Genomic DNA, 19,728 nt, shown 5'->3' on the forward strand with positions numbered 1-19,728 from the left:
GAAACTTTCAAATGTCTTATCAGCTTCGTTGTGTTGAAATTCTTTTATAACATTCATCCTCGGGGGAATCTCCTTTGGAAACACCTTGTAAACTGCAAATTTGTTGTCCTATTCTGACATTGTAAAACTCCCATACCGGCGACGCTGGCCACGCCCCCTTGAGAAACCTCGATCTGAGGTTTGGGAAAGTACGTGCTGGCGGCGGTTTGTTGTTGTAAACGTCATCGGATCGGCCCGCTTTGAACTATTATTTTGAGAACGCCGATCAAAACCGATAGGGCCATTATTGAGCCAATCGATCAGTGCATCTTTACAACTAACGAAGGATAAATGCTCGCCTAATGTGACGGTGAAGCGCTGTGGGGAACCTCACCTGGAAGCCCAGGCAGCGGCCGTAGAAGCAGGCCTTGTGCATGGAGTTGTACTCCTGCACGAACCTGTGGCTCAGCTCGCCGTCCTGCATGGCGAACAGCTGGCCGTGCTCGTTGCTGCCGAGGAGCCCCTGGGCCAGGTGCAGCATGGCCCTCAGCTGGCACAGGGCGCCGCAGTACGCCTCCAGCTCCGAGGCATTGTGCTCGGCCCGGAAGAAGGCCCCGCTGTAGTTGGAGGCCACGTAGCGGCCCTTGTGGATGATGTACAGAAGGCAGGAGTGAAGGATCTGCAGAAAAAAAAAAAAGGGAGAGATTTCAAATCACAGATCTAATATTTTGTAATTCACATGTTATTAAAGCTGTCATTTTTTGCCGTTTTAGTGTATTGCAGCTTATTAACAATGTTATTATGTTCTGGGTCTCTGGAAAGTAAAGTTGCTTTCCTCAACGAAAAATATGACTAAATATCGTCGTCAACGAACCTTTATCACCTGAGGAAAACGAGACGCAACGAAAATGCTGGTCATGTGACGATAACGATAATTAAATATATAATGCAATATCGTAGAGGAATAAAAACCAGACTAAAATGTAGATTACAAAATAAAAACTCTGCTAAAATGTGTCTTCATTTTCGTTGACCAAAACGAGACGAAATGTTCTAGCAAAGATCCTTAATCTCCATGTTTAAGTTGTTTCCTCTGGTTTAGTCTTTAAACCAGTTTAGTCTTTTTTCTCGAAATTGTACTTCAACATTAATCTCGACATTTCGACTTTTTTCTCGACATTTCGACTTTTTTCTCAAAATGCATAATGAAAAAAAAATCTTCCTCCTCTAAAATATTATTTTTATTTTTATCCTACCTGGCCCTAATACTCTTCCATACTGTCCGGACCAGTAATGAAGTAAATATATTTATTTTATGAAACTTATGCAGGACTGTTTAATGCAGGTGGTTTACAGACAGACTGAAGCTAAATGTTGGTGGCGCTTCAGTGCTGAAAGGTTGTGGGCCTGAACCACGTTGTTGGCAGCTCTAATCTAGGTAAATGTTCTTTCCCTCATAGTATTAAACCCTTTTCAGAAATATGTAACATTAATGAGATCGTAAATCGTCTTAAGTGACGGCATTCAGTTATTCATTGGTGACGTTTCTGTTAATGTTCCACATCATTCGTTCAGGTACCTGCCTGAGTGATGTTGACGAGCGGCTCTGTGTGCAATTCACTCAAGATTTAAAAGGAAACAAAGTTAGATGTTTTATTAAAATATTGTATCACATGTATCGCCATGACAACTCGTAGTGCTCCGAATACGCAGCTTTTCTGTAAAATATAGCAGTGATGGAGCCAAAAGGGATTAAAATCTCACTTTTCTAGATGTTGCAGTTCATTAAACCGCATCGTTCACATGAAGGGCTGATCTTATCATAAGTTAGCTTTTAATTCTCTTCCATAAAAAGCCAACAAAGCGACCCACTGCTTTAATCATACCCTTGATCTCCCATACGGGGTTAGAACCCGGTAAAGTGTTATTGTCGCTTGTATACTCCCTCCTGTCCGAACAGTATTTAATAACGGTTGAATTTAACATTGTCAACGTTAACTCCCTGGTATAATTCAGATATCCGCATGCTGAAACAAAAAGTGCATCAAATGAAAAGGAAGTGGTTCTCTTGTAAGTCTGTAGACTCCTATCGTGAATGGAAAGATAACCTAATAATATACTGTACAAAAAAAGCCATTTGCAAATTTAGAACAGCCAATTCATTCATCGTTGATACAGAATAACAAAAGCAACCCACGTTTATAATAATAATAATAATAATACTGGACCAGATCAACTTAACCCTGAACTTAGGATGTGTACCATAGGTTTTCAAAGTTGCAGTAATTAAACCTTTACTTAAAAAATCTTCTCTTGACCCAGACATCTTAGCTAATTATAGACCAATTTCCAACCTTCCATTTGTATCTAAAATTCTGGAAAAGGTTGTTGCAGTCATGTGACCATTTGTATAGAAATGATCTGTTTGAGGTTTTTCAGTCAGTGTTCAGAATGTATCATAACACAGATACAGCACTGGTTCTACTGGACCTCAGATAAGGGATCAGTGTCCATACTGGACCTCAGTGCTGCTTTTGACCCTGTAGATGTACATGAGGTTTCTTCAGAACAGGTGACGGTCTGCTACGGTGTCCCACAGGGTTCAGTGCTAGGGTGTGCTATGGTGTCCTGCAGGGTTCAGTGCTAGGGTCTGCTACGGTGTCCCGCAGGGTTCAGTACTAGGGCAATCTTGTTCAGTTTCTACATGCAGCCCTTAGGAAATATAATCCAGAACCATGGCATCAATGTTCATTGCTATGCTGATGATACACAGCTGTATTCAAATTTTATTTAATTGTTATAGGTTATATATGATATGTGTTGTGAGGAAGGGACAGGACTAAATAAGCGTTCTGCTTCCTCCTGTTCCCTCTCGAACACATTGTTTTGCTGTGTGTTTTATTTTTTATGAGACTGTTAAAGGGATTGTGACATGAAAAACACATTTTTCTTGATTTTTTGTGTTTTGTTGTGTGTCTTGACATCAATTACACCCAAAAAACAACAAACTTTTAACATTCAGTGTATTGTGTGCTTTCTGGGATTTTCCACATAACTATGCAAAAACGGCGCATGTGGTTTGGTGGCGGATCGTTACGTAACGATCCGCTAAATCACCGCCCCCTCCACCCAGCTCCCTGCCTCCGCTCCTCTCCAGCGCACCATAAAGGCTGATTTATGGTTCCGCGTTACACCGACGCAGAGCCTACGGCGTAAGGTTACGCGGCGACGCGCACCATACGCTGAACCCTACGGCGTAGGCTCTGCATCGATTTAACGCGGAACCATAAATGAGGCTTAACAAGGAGCTGTTTAGAGCCTCTTTTGTTCTAATCACCGGAGGAAAACTGCTAAGAAGACCCGCGGCCACTGACTGGACTTAAGATAAGGGGACAGTGCTGCTTGCATGCCTTTATTTTTATGATTGTTTGCTGTGGTTCGCCCTCCTGCTTTTCCGTGCATGCTTCGCCTGTCCCTCTCGGCACTCTCCGACGCCGCTGTGAGCGTATGGCTGGAGGAGGAGGAGGTTTGGAGGAGGAGCGGAGCAATGATTGACAGGAAAGGGGGGAAAGGAAGCGTTTTTCACGGGGCAAAAAAACACTGTAATAAAAAGCCAGGAATAGATTACTAGAGTGAAGTTTTTCTTGTTACACTCTTTTAGACACATTTGAGGGATGTTGGCCAAGACTTTTAATAGTGTTAAAAGCATGTTAAAAATGATGTCACAATACCTTTAAATTGTTTTGCTTTTTTTAAATATTTTGATGCTTTTAATTTGATTGGGCTTTGTTGTGTTTGAGACAAAGCCAATAAAATAAAATAAATAAAAAATAAAATGGTATTGTGTATGAAGATGAAACAGAACCGTTAGCTAAACTTCAGGCATGTCTTAGGAACATCAAGGACTGGAGGTCCACTAACTTTTTTACTAAATTCTGATAAAACAGAGGTTATTATTTTTGGTCCCGAAAACCTCATGAAGGGATTAGATGATGTTGCGACGGCCTCCAGTACAACTGTGAGGAACGTTGGAGTTATTTTAATCAGGATTTGTAGTTTAAACAGCAGATTAATCTTGCCACTGTTTGGCTTAAGCTTTTTCTCCCACTCGGGGAGTTTTTACCTGCCGTTGTTTATATAATAATTGCTAGGAGGTCATGTTCTGGTCTATGGAAAGCACCTACAGACAACTTCTGTTGTAATAGATGCTATATAAATAACACTGAATTGCACAACAGTAATAGTTTAGTTGTAATCACTCTCGAGAAGAACATGATCTCTTTCCTCAGCTGAGGACAATGTTTGTCAGATAAGATACTGCACCAACACACATGACTCACAGAGTCCTTTCATTTTTACGGTTTCCACATAACCACTCATTGTCACGCCATAAAAATGCATTTCACACACAGAAAAAAAAAAAAAAAACTGTATTGTCTTTCAAAACTAGCGCTGGCATAGACGGGTTCAGTTACTCCTGGTTTAGTGGAAATGGAAAGGAGCCGTTTTTCTCTTTTTCATTGAGCCATGGACCAGCAAGCCATTCCCATTGCCCTGGTAATGATCCTCCCCCCTGAACGGGCCTCTTACCTGTCCCATTCAGGGCCATTTCCAGCAGTACAGAACCACGGACTGTATAATTACTGAGCCTCATCACCCACGGGCAACCCTGGGCTACGTAACCAGGAACCATCACGTCAATATCAAATATAAGCGAAGAAAAGGGTCTGAAACTAAAATACGGAACTACAAAATAAAAGCCTTCAAACTTAGACTTCAAACTAGGCCTGTGTTTAAAAAAAAATCGATTTTCCAATTCTAAATCGATTCTCATATTAATTCCTAAAAATCGATTCGTATGTCTATCAAGATACATTTTTTTTCATCATTACATTACAACTTATAATTGTTGTACTCAAGTTATAATTGCATAAATTGTCTATATTTCATTACTTTATCTTGTCTTGGGGTTACATTTGCATAAAATGCTAAAAACCAAATTCTCAAAATTTTTTAACTGAAATAGACCGAAAATGGAAAGAATTAAAATGGATAGTGGGAAAAAATAAAATCGATTTCATACATTCTGTTTGCTACGGAAGAGTATTAGGGCCATGCAGGAGAAAAAATATTTGAGAGGGGAAGATTTTTTTTCTTCAAAAAAAAAGTCGAAATGTCGAGAATGTTGAAATACAATTTCAAGAATAAAGTCAAAATTTCGTGAATAAAGTCGAAATTTCGAGAATAACGTCAAAATTTCAACTTTATTCACGAAATTTTGACTTTTATCTCGACATTTCGACTTTTTTCTCGAAGTGCATAATGAAAAAAAAACTTCCTCCTCTAAAATATTATTTTTATTTTTCTCCTGCCTGGCCCTGATACTCTTCCTCTGTTTGCTGCCCTGGATCTGTTTGGTAATTCTGCCCCATGATGTTTCTGAAAGCAGTTATATCAGCATTCTGGAAGGTGATTGGTCCTTACAGCATCATTAGCTGCCAATACTTGCTGTTGAATATCAATATTATACTAGTATTAATATGTTGCATAACTACACAGTCATATAATTCATACAAAAGCTCAAAAAACAGTTTTAATAACACTAACCCAAATCAATATTGGAATGGAATCGAATCAAATCTTGATAATCGATTCTGAATCTTAAGAATCGGAATCAAATCGATTCTTGACATTTGAATCGACCCCCAGCCCTGCATCCAACAGTAAAAGCACATCTATCCAGCGAGGGGGTGTGACGTACCTTCACCAGGGTGCGGTAGCCGTTGCCGGGCGTTTGCTCGTCGAGGTCGTAGTGGTGGTAGACGGCGGTGAAGCTGGCCACTACCGGCTCCAGGGCTCGGCCGTGTTCCTGGATCTCCTTCATGCAAGCCACCAGGCGGTCGGTGGCCGGGCCATACGGCGAGTCGGAGGGGCCACTCAAGACGGAGATGTTGTCCTCACACACTCGCTCCAAGGCGGCAAAGACGACCGTGTAATCCATGTCTGAGGCTGGGACAGAGGCAGAGAGAGCGGCTGCTTAAACCTCCTCCGCGTGCATCTCTGTGTCCGTCGGAGGCGTGTGATGCTCCGACTGCATATCTGAAGGAAAAGCACAATCATCCGGAGGGTAAACACACAGATCCACCGGCCTCGTCACTCACAACAGTCCTCACAGCCGGGGCGATTATACTGCCGTCCTGTTATCTCTCCGGTCAAGGGTTGAAACTCCACAGCAGCACGAAGACGGCCCGGATAACTTTGAAACTAACGCTGACGCCATGAAACCGTGACCTCATTTTAAAAAGCATCAATAAGCAGAAATCTAGAGAACAGTGCCGACGTATTCAGTATAGAAAAATCTGTGGGTTTAGCAGACGGATGATCACAAAACAGAAAAAAGGAGACATTTATGTGAGAAAGCTCCTGGTGATACAGTTTAAAATAGGGCTGAAACGATTCCTTGAATAATTTGAGTAATTCGATTACAAAAAATGATCGAGGAATGTTCTCTGCCTCGAGGAATCGTCCCAATTCAGACTTTTTTCAGAAACTTAAAACCCTCTGCTTGAGAAAGGTCCTGTGGACCGAAACGTTGTTTGTTTGCTTTATTAAAGTCTTTTGCAAGTGACTTGACAGTGTCCGGGAGACCCCTTTTTTCCTTTGTTCACTCCTACCTACTCCAACGCACCTGTTTTTCAAGTTTTTTTAGGTGTGCATCAGCCTCCAGATCTTTAGAAACTTAAAACTTAATATTTTAGGGAGGATTTTCTTTTCATTTTTAAGTAAAAGTCAGAATTTTCTCAGAATGCTATATTTTGTTCTTCAGTGGCGATAATCCTCTTCCGTATCATTGTGTCCTGCACATTAACAGGAAGAAAGAAAAAAAATATTTAAAAAATAAAATAAAATAAATAAAAAAATATAAAAAAATTAAATAAATTAATTATTAATATATATGCAGACAAAAAAAAAAAAAAAACAGGGAGAAAGCTTCAACAGAGTTCTTCAGAACACCCATGAGTGATGTCATAGGAGCTTGTCCAGTTCTTCTTCTACACTCCAGGGTCAGGACGGATCCGTAAATACCACAATACCTGCTGCTGGTGGACGTTTATAAATAGATTAATACGGCCTTGTTCAGTCTTCCTCTAATTGTGCTGTTATGAGCTTTAATATTGAGCATGACCAGTGAGGTCTGCAGGGCGAGTTCTCCAAGTCCTGCTCAGTGTGATGAATCAAGGCCTTTGCACACTAGAGGCATTATTTTATGTCCGTGTGATTAATTTGTACTGAGAAATATAAATCAGCGTAGAGAGTAGATTTGAGTGATCAGTAGTCATACGCTTTTATGTACGAGATTAAAGCAGCAGCGTTGAGCGTAAACACTGGAGGCGTTGTGCAGCTCGTTGTCAGCGGCGGCTGAAGTCAGGACGCCGTCCAGAAACTGGGGGCTTTGTTGCGTTTCTACGCGAGCTGTTTGTGTTTTTCCACCGCTGGACAGCAGCCGAGACATCAGAGCAACGAATTTTAGACATCTGACCACATCAATATGCTGATCCGGCCAGGTGAGAGGCCAGGGGAGAGTCCAGGGGAGAGGCTAAAGAGATTAAAAGTTTCACGCAGAAAACCCCGACCTTGCACACCGAGCATTTAACTTAAAGGGGACCTATTATGAAAAACATGTTTTCTCTTGCTTTAACATATATAAAGTGGTCTCCCCTCAGCCTGCCAACTCAGAGAAGGAGCAAAGCAACCAGTAGTGCAGTGTCTGTACAGCCGCCCGGATGAGCCGTCCAGTCTGATGTGACTTCTACGAGCCGTTCAGATTCTGCGCATTTTCGTTACGTAACCAAAATGCAAACCACGCCAACAACTATAAAACCGTGTAACTGCATGCGAGCGTCCAACTATCGCATCGCACTACGTGACATCGGAGGCTCTCTGTCCATCTCCCTCCAGCCAGCTGCCACTTTATTGAGGTTTTTGTAGTGATTGAGGAGGTATCATAGAGATAACTTCTCATTTCAACTAACTGGATCAGCCGTTCCTCATCCGTGACAGTTTCCTACAGCGCTTTCAACCGGCTTTCAACGCGAGCAGCAGGAAATGGCCAGCTTAAAACGGCGCGCTGCGCAGCGTCGCTGCGGCCAGTTAGGACAGTCCAATAGAAAACAAAGCAATGGAATTGATTTTGTCGTCAACGCTCGCTCGCATCGCATGCAGTTATGACTTGGTGTTAGGACACGGTAACTCCGCCGGCCGGAGCTTCCACCATTTTTTCATAGCGGTGTATCGCGTCATTCGCGTCATCGCGTCAGGCAGCCAATCAGCACAGTGGCTCATTATCATAGCCTCCCCGCCCACTCAGAATCCCGCATAGATAAAGAGGTTAGAGAATGGGATGATAAAGACATGGTTTAGAGGCTGAATTTCTAATTTATTTAGCAAAACAATCAAAAGCTTGTATTTGAGACATTCAAGGCCTGTTTAAAATAGGGATTAGATGCGATAATAGGTCCCCTTTAATAATATTTATAATATCAATGACGATGAAACAAGGTAAATAACCCAGTCTGGTGTCTTCTTAACGATCCTAGTAAGTTTGAAGGTGGCTCTCCTTTGCAAGTTTCTCGTTTCTTGTGGGCGTAAACCTACACCCGGCTGGAGGACGAGCATCGGTTCATGTTTCTCCAGAGATGCTCTGCTCAGGTAAGATGAGACGACATGTTCTTGTCTTCTCGCTCATTAAACGGTTCGGTTTTCTTTTTTCTTTCCCATAAAGTCTGTTGGGTATTCAAAACCACCACAAGACTTCATGTTGGTTACTTGGAACCACAATACTTTATAAACACTGGTCCACAAGTATATGTAAAATTAGGTTTTTTATTATTATATTATTGGGTTTCACAAAAATGTGATATTCTTATTTTAGAAATTACCGCCATTTTAAACCAAATACCTCAATTGTCAGTGGCTTCAAGGTAAATATCTTTTAAATTCTCCAATGAAAGTCCTTTCCAGTCAATGACTGAAGTCTGAAATCCTTACAGCCCTCGGTTTTACCTTAAATAACTCAAAAGCTCAAGCCAGTGACTTTTCTATTGAAAAATATTCAACTTATTTTCCTTTAAACAGTCTCGACACGCTTGTAAAGTTAGTTTCTGGTCATGTTTACGGCTAGTGATTGATAGCTGTTATTGTTTTGACATCGGAAAGATGATGGATGGGATTATTTATTTAACACTAACTTCCAGGGTTGTTTATTTATTCTGCCCAATTTTAACCCATTGTTGGATTAACTCGGTCTGGCTGGAGTCAGTTTCTCCAGAAAACCGGGCGTTGACATCACGGGACGCTTGTTCAGTTCTCCGTAGAGTCTTTGGTTCCTGCTGACACGTCTGAAAACACGACTGATGCGTCTAAAACCCCACGTCTAAATTTGTTTGAACAATAAATGGAAGAAACTAAGTTTAATTGAGACTTCAGGCTGTCGATACTGCTAAAAATATCGCCACGTATGCTAAAAATGAGGTATGAGTCACTTCTGCCAGGACTTGAGTGATACTGCATTAGCTCCGCCCCCTGTGTGACATCACAGGTCAGAATTAAAAATCCTTCATGCTGAAGCTGCCAAAACTGTACAGTCTTCCCTTCGCAGGGGCATTGGGACGTGCATGTTCAGATGTTAATGATGCTGAGACGTTTGTTTCATTAATATTATCTAATATCATAGATGCAACAGTAAAACCTGCCTATCAGTGTCAAACTGTTTTATCCTAAATCCTATCATGCAGTTAGAACCATAAAACTGGGCTTTCCTTGATAAAGATGCACCACACGGTGTAAAATAGGTCACATCTGCGGCTCTGCTCTGCTAAAATTCATGCCACATAATCAGCTGACCCGGTACGAGATAAATAGATTATAACTGCTACAACGGGCAACAAAGTGTGTCGTTTTCTTTCAGTAATGTGCTGAGCTGTTGTAAAAACAGCCGACCAAAACTTCCCCTCCAGTTGGACGGAGATAAGAGGCACAGATAAAATATTTTTTGTTTTTTATGGTATTTTTTTTCTACCCTGTTTTTCGGTGTTGGACAGATATGCCTCCATGGATACAAAATAATCCATATGAAATGCATTCAGGCAGCTTTGTGGCGCCCAAGAGACTATCAGGAGATTGCTGAAGGTACTGGATCAGCACGGTGTGCAGCTGAGGAGACAGAATCGCCTTCAGTGGCGTATGGGCGAAGAAATACCTCGAAAAGCAGACAAAATGATGCCTAAAAGCAGGGTGGAAAAAATGATCCCAAAAAACAGGCCAAAAAAAAATTAAGTAGCACGAAAAATAGAAAAAAATTATCCCGAAAAACAGGGCCAAAAAAAAAAAAAAAAGTACGAAAAACAGAAAAAATTATCCCGAAAAACAGGGCTAAAAAAAAAAATTCTCCTGAAAAACAGGGCAAAAAAATAAATAAAATACCACAAAAAACAGAAGATATTATCCCGAAACAACAGGGCCAAAAAATAAAATAAAAATACCACAAAAAACAGAAAGAATTATCCTGAAAAACAATGCTTTTTTTTTTCCAGATTATTGCAATACGCTTCCGTACAAACTTGATGCCAATGATGCAATCAATAAAAATGAGGCGTTCCTTTCAGTTGGGCTTTTTAATTCTTGGGAAACTCGGGATGCTGATCGTTACAGATGTGGATGGAGCTGTATGAGAGCCCATGTGACCATAACGACATAAAAAATGTTCAGGGACGCCATAGATTCATCCAAGTCGTCCACAAACTGGACATTTGCGTATCGTCCTGAGACCCGGCGACCACGTATGTGGACATCACGTCTTGGATTGTTTATGCAATGATTTAATTACGCTTAAAGGAGGACTCAAAACAAACGAGATGCATCGGGTCTTGGGAGGAGGAGGAAGAGGATTTCAGTAGCAACATGATTCAGATAACGCCTGTTATCACATTCCTGAAAGTAAACATAGTATTTCATTGTCTGGTGCTGAAGATGACAAACTATCAACATGGTGCAAGGTCAGCCGATTATAAAGCTTACATTTCGGCGCGGCCGCAGATGTGACCTACTTTAATCCTCTGCACATCTTTGTCAAGGAAACCCGCAGTTTCATCGCGTTAACTTTATGATATGAGCCATCTGTTATCAGTTCCTGTGTGGGGTCACGGGGATCTGCCGGAGCGGGGGGCGGCAACCCGGACGGGTCATCGGTTCAGCCGCCGCGTCGCCCGGTATGATACGACACAATCTCCCATGGTGCAAAAACCAGCACGTCAGGTTAGTTGGTGGTTCTGAATGTGAGTGAGTGAGTGATTGAGTATATATGAATATGAATATATATATATAAATATATATGTATTTATGTGGTGACTATGGAGGTATTTTAGTGCCAAAATTAAATAAATAAATACATCATTAATTAATTAAAATGGGAATGAAATATATAATTCATTTATTAAATGTGTTATAATTGGAATTAAATATTTCCTTAATTTATTCAAATGCAATTCATTTTAAGTAAAAAAATATTTCATTATTTCGGTATTTAATTAATTAATGACACATTTAATTAATGATTTCGTGTTGTGTGTGAATCATGAAATGTCAAACTGTCAGTTTCACTCGTCAAACTCAGTGGGCGGGACTAACGCAAATCTAGTGGAATCCACTGCTTTGGTCTGCCCTGAAACTGGAGGTAGAACAGGAAGCCTTTCTAAACATGGCAGCTGTGTGTTTTGAGGATTTTTGTGAACTTTGTAGAGAGTTGGTGAGCAATATCTTCGACCTTGCAGAGTATGTGGAAGCAGGACCTGCTGACCCCGAGCATGTAGCAAGTAAAGCAGAGGAACTGATTGAAGTTGTTGGAGTTATTTCTGCACTTTCCCACCAAGATGTCGACCACACCTTGACTTGATGTGCAGGGAAACCGATGAGGTGCTTGGAATCCGCCCACTGAGTTTGACGAGTGAAACTGACAGTTTGGCATTTCATGATTCACACGCAACACGAAATCATTAATTAAATGTGTCATTAATTAATTAAATACTGAAATAATTAAATATATTTTTTACTTAAAGGGGACCTATTAGGAAAAACACGTTTTCTCTTGCTTTAACAAAGTGGTCTCCCCTCAGCCTGCCAACTCAGAGAAGGAGGAAAGCAACCAAATTCTGCAGTGTCTGTACAGCCGCCCGGATGAGCCGTCCAGTGTGATGTGGCTTCTACGAGCCATTCAGATTCTGCTCCCTTTCGTTACGTAACAAAAATGCGATTTACATAGGTTGGCCTGCGATGCGTGAAACCACACCCACAACTAACTCTGCCGGCCGGAGCTTCCGCCATTTTTTCGTAGCGGTGTATCGCGTCATTCAGGCAGCCAATCAGCACAGAGCCTCATTATCATAGCCCCACCCACTCAGAATCCTGCATAGATAATGAGGTTAGAGAATGGGATGATAAACACATGGCTTAGAGGCTGAATTTCTTTAATTTATTTAGCAAAAACAATCAAAAGCTTGTTTTTAAGACATTCAAGGCCTGTTTAAAATAGGTATTAGATTCCATAACAGGTCCCCTTTAAATATATTTTTTACTTAAAATGAATTGTATTTTAATTAATTAATGACATATTTCATTCCAAATTTAATTAATTAATGACACATTTAATTAATTAATGATATATTTCATTCAAATTTTAATTAATTAATGACACATTTAATTAATTAATGATACATTTAATTAATTAATGATACATTTAATTAATGAATGATATATTTAATTCCCATTTTAATTAATTAATGGCAATTTTAATTAATTATGTATTTATTTATTTAATTTTCGCACTAAAAATCCTCCACAGGTGACTACTGGTCGGTATTTACAGGACTGTCTCAGAAAATTTGAATATTGTGATAAAGTCCTTTATTTTCTGTAATGCAAAAATGTCATACATTCTGGATTCATTACAAATCAACTGAAGTATTGCCAGCCTTTTATTATTTTAATATTGCTGATCATGGCTTACAGTTTAAGAAAACTCAAATATCCTACATCAAAAAATTAAAAATATTCTGGGAATCTTAATCTTAAACTGTAAGCCATAATCAGCAATATTAAAATAATAAAAGGCTTGCAATATTTCAGTTGATTTATAATGAATCCAGAATGTATGACATTTTTTTTTTTTTTTTTTTAAATTGCATTACAGAAAATAAAGAACTTTATCACAATATTCTAATTTTCTGAGACAGTCCTGTATGTGTTGGTGCTTTAAAAGATGTAAACACTGGACCCGAGTTCCGGTTCTATGGTTAAATATACAACTTAGTCTTTAGCACCAGTATCTCTGTTCAGTAAATGGCATTTAGATGTCCCTGTCCCAGCTGTTTGTGTTCCACCTGCAGCTCCTCCTGTCCGAGTTTCCCCCCCGTGTTCAGGCATCAGCTGTTGAATGACGCGGACCTGTCAGCGACACGGAAATCCCCCTCCATTTCTCTTCAAACCGGTTTACAACACCGTGAAACTGGTTTTCATCACAAACCGACGCCGAACTACACCTGAAAAGTTCGCTTTAGTCACGTTTTTTCCTCTTTAAAAATAGCAGCTGGCGATTTTAAAGAGAGGGACCAGTTTTGCGACGGGTGACAACTTCAGTCGCGACACCAACTTTGATGACATGTTTGTTCCACGCCGTCGCGGGAGCGCGCACCCGCGACGGCACCGACGTTACGAGTGAAAAAAAATGGTACGAATGCGCGAAAACACGACCGATGAAATGTTTTTGTGGCGTGTACTTGCTTCACAAGGCGGCTTCACTCACCCAGCCGCATCCTCTTCCTCGGTGCTCCGTCTTTTTCTGTCCTCCGCGCTCCCGAGGAATGCTGGGTAGAGTCCGCGGGGGCGCGCATGTACCAGGCATCATGGCATGTACCCAGCAAGCTCGTTACTGTTACCTAAAAAAACACGTTTTTTTACGTTATTTTTAGAATATAATTAACCAAATAAAAAAATGTGACTTCTATTTTAGAATGAATGAATGAATGAATAAATGAATGAATGAATTTATTTCGAACATGTATATAAAAAATAAAAATAAACAGTAAAAAAATAGACTTCTATTTTAGAATGAATGAATGAATGAATGAATGAATGAATGAATGAAATAATTTATCTCGAACATGTATATAAAAAATAAAAATAAACAGTAAAAAAATTTGACTTCTATTTTAGAATGAATGAATGAATGATTGAATGAAAGAATTTATTTCGAACATGTATATAAAAAATAAAAATAAACAGTAACATCTTCATATGCACATAGGTTCAAAAAAGGAGTAGGAAGAAGTATACACTTTTTCCTAGCTCCTACCCCTTTATAACTCTATGAATTTACATTATTGCTATTATTATATCTACACAATATCCATATAAATATAGTCTATATAAATACTACGTAAACATGCCTATTACTACATAATTATCCATATAAGTATATAGAAAATATAAATATTACATAAATATTATATCAATATATAGAAAATACAAATATTATATAAATCTATATAAATATATACTATATAAACTACATAAATATCCCTATAAATATATGTATGCTACAAACATAATAAATATATAATATATATTACATAATTATAACTATCCAGCTCGGCCTATATTATATACTACATAAATATCCACATAAATATCTAAACATATCTTAAGCAAGTATAATATACAATTTTATTTGTTTATCACACTCCTCGTTAACCCATTTCCTCTTCCATATACCTGTTTATAAATATTTTTTTGTATCTCTTTTTAAACAGATTTATGTTAGTACTTTCACAGTATAATTCCTATAAGTACTTATTTAAATGTTGATTGATTGATAGATACACTACCATACTTGTTTTTACCATACCTTCCTCTTAGACTAAGGATGGAGTCTCCTCCATTTATTCATATTATTAGTGTAGATTTAGGTGTGAAGCGTATTTATGGATGTAATTTGCTCTTGTTTGGAGGTGACAGAATATGGTGATCAGCATTAATGTACAGTTTTGTAAACTATTTGTATTTTGTATCTGATTTAATGTTTTGGTGCATCTGCATGTGTCTGTATTTAATTACAGTTTTGTGTTTATAACGGCCTTGTTTGAATAAATATATGGATAATATTTGTATATCATTTTGATTGATTAAGCATCAGGTCCATTTCAGTGATGCTGATATTCGTTGTAATCTGATTACAATAATGGTAAATAATGTAATTTCAATCTTTAATATTTAAAATTCAGGTTTCATCTCCAAATTAAGTCCAATTTATATCAGTAACATTTACTATTCATTCCTTTTCTGAGTTGGAGGGGGGTGTTGGAGGCTGGTTATTCTGGTAGATACTTTGGGACTAGTTAGTAGTCGTGTCAATCCTTAAAAGCAGTGGATTCAATCCTCCAATAGTGTAGAAATAGCGGTAGTGCAGTCACCACACATATCTGATCTCAGCTGATGGATGAAAACATTTATAGTGAGTTCAACATCATCATCCACTTCTCTGTGTGAGGACCTGCAGGTCTGGATCTGGACCCTAGTGGTCGGTAGAGGAAGTTAGGATGTTGTTTGCATGGTTTATTCGGTACTTTACCTGCAGACTGTCATCGTGCTGTTTATCCGGAGTGACTCAGCACTACGGAGGTGCTCCGACTTTGCGCAGATGTTCTGAAACAGTCGTGATAACTTGAAGGTGCTTGAGAGCTTCAGGTCAGCGCTCGTATCAAAGGTCACTGCACCAACGGCATGTTTAATCAACACTTCTGCGTGACTTAGCGGCAGCGTGCACTTGGACTCCTCGTTCCTCTGTCCAAGTCCATGCAGGTGCTTTTATTTACCGTGCGCACCTCAATGGCACGGGAACAGTTATGTTGCATTTTTTGTTTCGTTTTGTGTCGTACTACTTCCACGGTGGCCCCCCACCCATGATTTTTGTGTCGTACAAACACAGCAGCAGGTTTTACCAGCAAGGTTCTGCTCAGTTAGAGATACAGCTAAGTCACCGTCTCTTACTTAAAGCCTAATAATAGACCGACTCCAGACGAATCAATCAAACAGTTGTAGTCTAAAACAGTTCTGCAGAAAGCTTGGTGGAGACAGGAATGAGGAAAACTCCGGTTTTATTTCCTGTCAGACTCGGTGGACTTCCCCATCCCTTAACTGTCCCACGACGATGACTCGTGTGCATCTGTGGAGCGACAGGAACCGACACGTTTAACGCTGAGCTGTGTTTCCTGGTGTGTCGAGAAAGTAAAACCCATTTCAGTTGTAATGTTTTACATCTACACGTTTACAAAGTTGTGCGTTCCTTTCATTAAAGAAGAAATCCCCCCCATGGTCACTAATGTGACTTGAAACTGAAAGATTCAACGGTGGAGTTCTCCTCGGTGGTCCACTTTGGGTCCAACTAAAGTTGCTTTCGTTAACGAAAATTATGGCTAAATATCGTCGTCAACGAACCTTTATCACCTGAAGAAAACGAGACGCAACGAAAATGCTGGTCATGTGACAACAACGATAATTAAATATATAATGCAATATTGTAAATGAATAAAAACCAGACTAAAATGTAGATTACAAAATAAAAACTCTGCTAAAGTGTGTGTTCATTTTCGTTGACCAAAACCAGACGAAATGTTCTACCAAAGATCCTTAATCTCCATGTTTAAGTAGTTTCCTCTGGTTTAGTCTTGAAACCAGTTTAGTCTTTAGATTTTTGGATCCACTTTAGACGTGGAAAAGAAAACCCAATATGTCGTGGAAAAAGAAAAGGATGGGGAGAAATGCAGAAAAATAATATTGTAAACTCAAATGAGAGTCTTCTGTATCTGGAATGAATGTATTCTTGAGTATAAGGTAATAATAATATAATAATAAGATAACCTTGTTTGAATTGTAAAATGGGTTTGGTTAAATATAATCTTTGACTAAAACTAGACTAAAATGGACAATTCTGACTAAAATAAGACTAAAATGCTCAGACTTTTAGTCGACTGAAACTTGACACGACTAAAAGGAGAATGAACGTGACTAAAACTAATAAAAACTAAAATTATAGCTCCTCCAGGCCAGTTTCATTAGTTGCTTTGTTTCTGATTTCAATACCCTTGAATCCATAATTCTAAAAGGAATGTCTTATTTTCATCAGTCAGTGTTGAGTAAATTCTTATTTATTATTCTGTACGTCAGTTTTAAAGTTACTTCATTGGGGGTTTTCTTTCTTTAGTTCGAGGAAAGCAGCACATTAGTCCATGTCTGAAGCCCCTGCCAGGGCCGTAACCGAGCCAAACACATTCCAGAATTCTAACCTGCGTTTCTTAATTCTGGGACATTAATATTTTTAAGATTTTCCTGTGAATAATAGCAACTGTTTGTATGAAGTCCTGCAGATCTGAGTCTAAACCGTTCCTTCCCACTCTGATCAATGCAGGAAGTGGTTACTTGTTTTTCTTTACATTTGCTCTGAGGGACTATAAAATACCAGATTTCTAATTTATCCACAATTAATGCTTCACTATGTCATTAACAAATTTTGCTTGCTGGCCTAACAGCAGCAAAAAAGATAATTGCAGTAAGATGGAAACCACCACACACCCTCAACATCTCCCATTGGTATTTGACTTTTCTTGATATTATCTATCTGGGAATATCTACAGTCCGAATCCATAATGCAAAACAACAAAATATTTTATTTTGGTATATGGCAGCAGATCAAATTAAAGCCAAACTTGAAAAATGTATTTAAAATTGATATAGACTACCTTGTTGCAGCTATCCTTGTCCAGTTTTAGATATTATATTTTGCCTTTGTTTTATTTTGTCCTTTTTTTTTGTTTATTTGTTTTTTATTGTTGTATTATCTTTTTTTTCTTTTTTCCTTATTATTAATTATTAATTGTTCTCATCGAATGCTTAGGTCCGAGGGGTGGGTTTGGAAGGGGGTGAAAATATGTGTATAATGTTTGTTTGACATCATTGTGGATGCCACCGTTTATAATTAAAAAAAAAAAAAAGAAATATAAATAAAAGCATTTGATCACAAAAAAAAACAGATTTCTGAAATAGCTGGTTTGTTCTGTTTAAAGTGTAACTTTAGGGATTGTTACCAGCTGGGAGGAAACAAAAAAAAAAAACAACCCTGATTCTCAACTCTCACGGAACAGAAACTGTTTGAAGCTAAGGGTCATTTACCGGTTTCTGTCACCTAAACACACAAAAACGGCGGTAATGGAGGCTCAACAGGCCGCTGGTGTGCAGGAGAGGTCATATTGGTCATCTGGTCATACAGGCGTTCACTTCCAGTCAAGCCTTGTTATTTGAGAGGTGTTTCACGCCGATTTGCCAACTGAAGTCAGTCATTGTCTTCTTAAGTAGTTTTAGCAACAAAAAATACTCTTTTCTCTTTGTCTTGATATGTAGAATTAGTTCTGCCAAATTAAATGTGTCTGTGGACTGAGGTGGTCGTCTATGATGTTTCACATGTGACATGGTTGTTAAGGTGGTTGTTTAGGTGGTTTTCAGACGTACCATGGTTGTTAAGGTGGTTGTTAAGGTGGTTATGTAGATGGTTTTCACTTGTACCATGGTTGTTAAGGTTGTTGTTAAGGTGGTTGTCAAGGTGGTTTTCAGACGTACCATGGTTGTTAAGGTGGTTGTTAAGGTGGTTATGTAGATGGTTTTCACTTGTATCGTGGTTGTTAATGTTGTTGTTACCGTGGTTTTTTAGGTGGTTTTCACATTTACCATGGTTGTTAAGGTGGGTGTCAAGGTGGTTTTCACATGTACTGTGGTTGTTTAGTTGGTTGTTAAAGGGAAAGTTCGTTTTTTTACAACCTGGACCTTATTTCTGGCATTTTTTATGGTCGTATACTCACCCAGGCAAGTTTGGTGTCATTTGGAGTCCTTCCGAAGATATTAGGGGGTTTTTTGCAAGCCGCTTCTCCATATAATGGTAGTGAACGGGGCACAGCGGGACACAGACGATGCAGCGTCTAAATAACACATGATTGCCGCGAAACTCTTCATTTCTTTTATGAATCACTAGATCTACTTCCAGGACCTGTTGTCTACATCCGGGGCTTCGTGTGTAACAAATAAATCAGTTTGTAAACAAGACCTCTGAACTCATGACGTCTCTGTGCGCGCATCCCAGACACAGCTCTGTGTACAGCTGGAGTTCGCTACTGTTAGTTTACTGTTAGTTATTTGAAACATGTCTGAATATTGAATATGATGGACGTCCTTACCGTTTTGAGCCAGAGTATACGGCTGAAGAGCTCACTGAACGGAGGACAGAGTGCGCGCACAGAGATGACGTCATGAGTTCAGAGGTCTTGTTTACAAACGGATTTATTTGTTACACACGAAGCCCCGGATGTAGACAACAGGTCCTGGAAGCAGATCTAGTGATTCATAAAAGAAATGACGAGTTTCGCGGCAATCATGTGTTATTTAGACGCTGCATCGTCTGTGTCCCGCGGTGCCCCCATTCGCTACCATTATATGAAGAAGCGGCTCGCAAAAAACCCCCTAATATCTTCCGAAGGACTCCAAATGACACCAAACTTGCCTGGGTTTGTATACGACCATAAAAAATGTCAGAAATAAGGTCCAGGTTGTAAAAAACCAAACTTTCCCTTTAAGGTGGTTTTCACATGTACCGTA

General features: G+C 39.3%; 1 protein-coding gene across 1 annotated transcript in view; it reads right to left on the reverse strand.

Moving 5' to 3' along the window:
- The window catches only part of LOC133460589 (hormone-sensitive lipase-like), a 28,371-nt gene extending 14,466 nt beyond the window's left edge, over positions 1-13,905 (reverse strand). Inside the window, exons 1-3 of the mRNA XM_061741234.1 lie at positions 13,835-13,905; positions 5,741-6,078; positions 374-658 (exon numbers count right to left, since the gene is read on the reverse strand). Of these exons, the coding sequence (XP_061597218.1) occupies positions 374-658; positions 5,741-5,980 (525 nt within the window). The 5' untranslated portion in view covers positions 5,981-6,078; positions 13,835-13,905. The remainder of the gene's footprint in view (positions 1-373; positions 659-5,740; positions 6,079-13,834) is intronic.
- Between the last annotated feature and the right edge of the window lie 5,823 nt (positions 13,906-19,728).

The sequence above is a fragment of the Cololabis saira genome, chromosome 15 (assembly GCF_033807715.1).
Source record: "Cololabis saira isolate AMF1-May2022 chromosome 15, fColSai1.1, whole genome shotgun sequence".
NCBI classification, from domain to species: domain Eukaryota; kingdom Metazoa; phylum Chordata; class Actinopteri; order Beloniformes; family Belonidae; genus Cololabis; species Cololabis saira.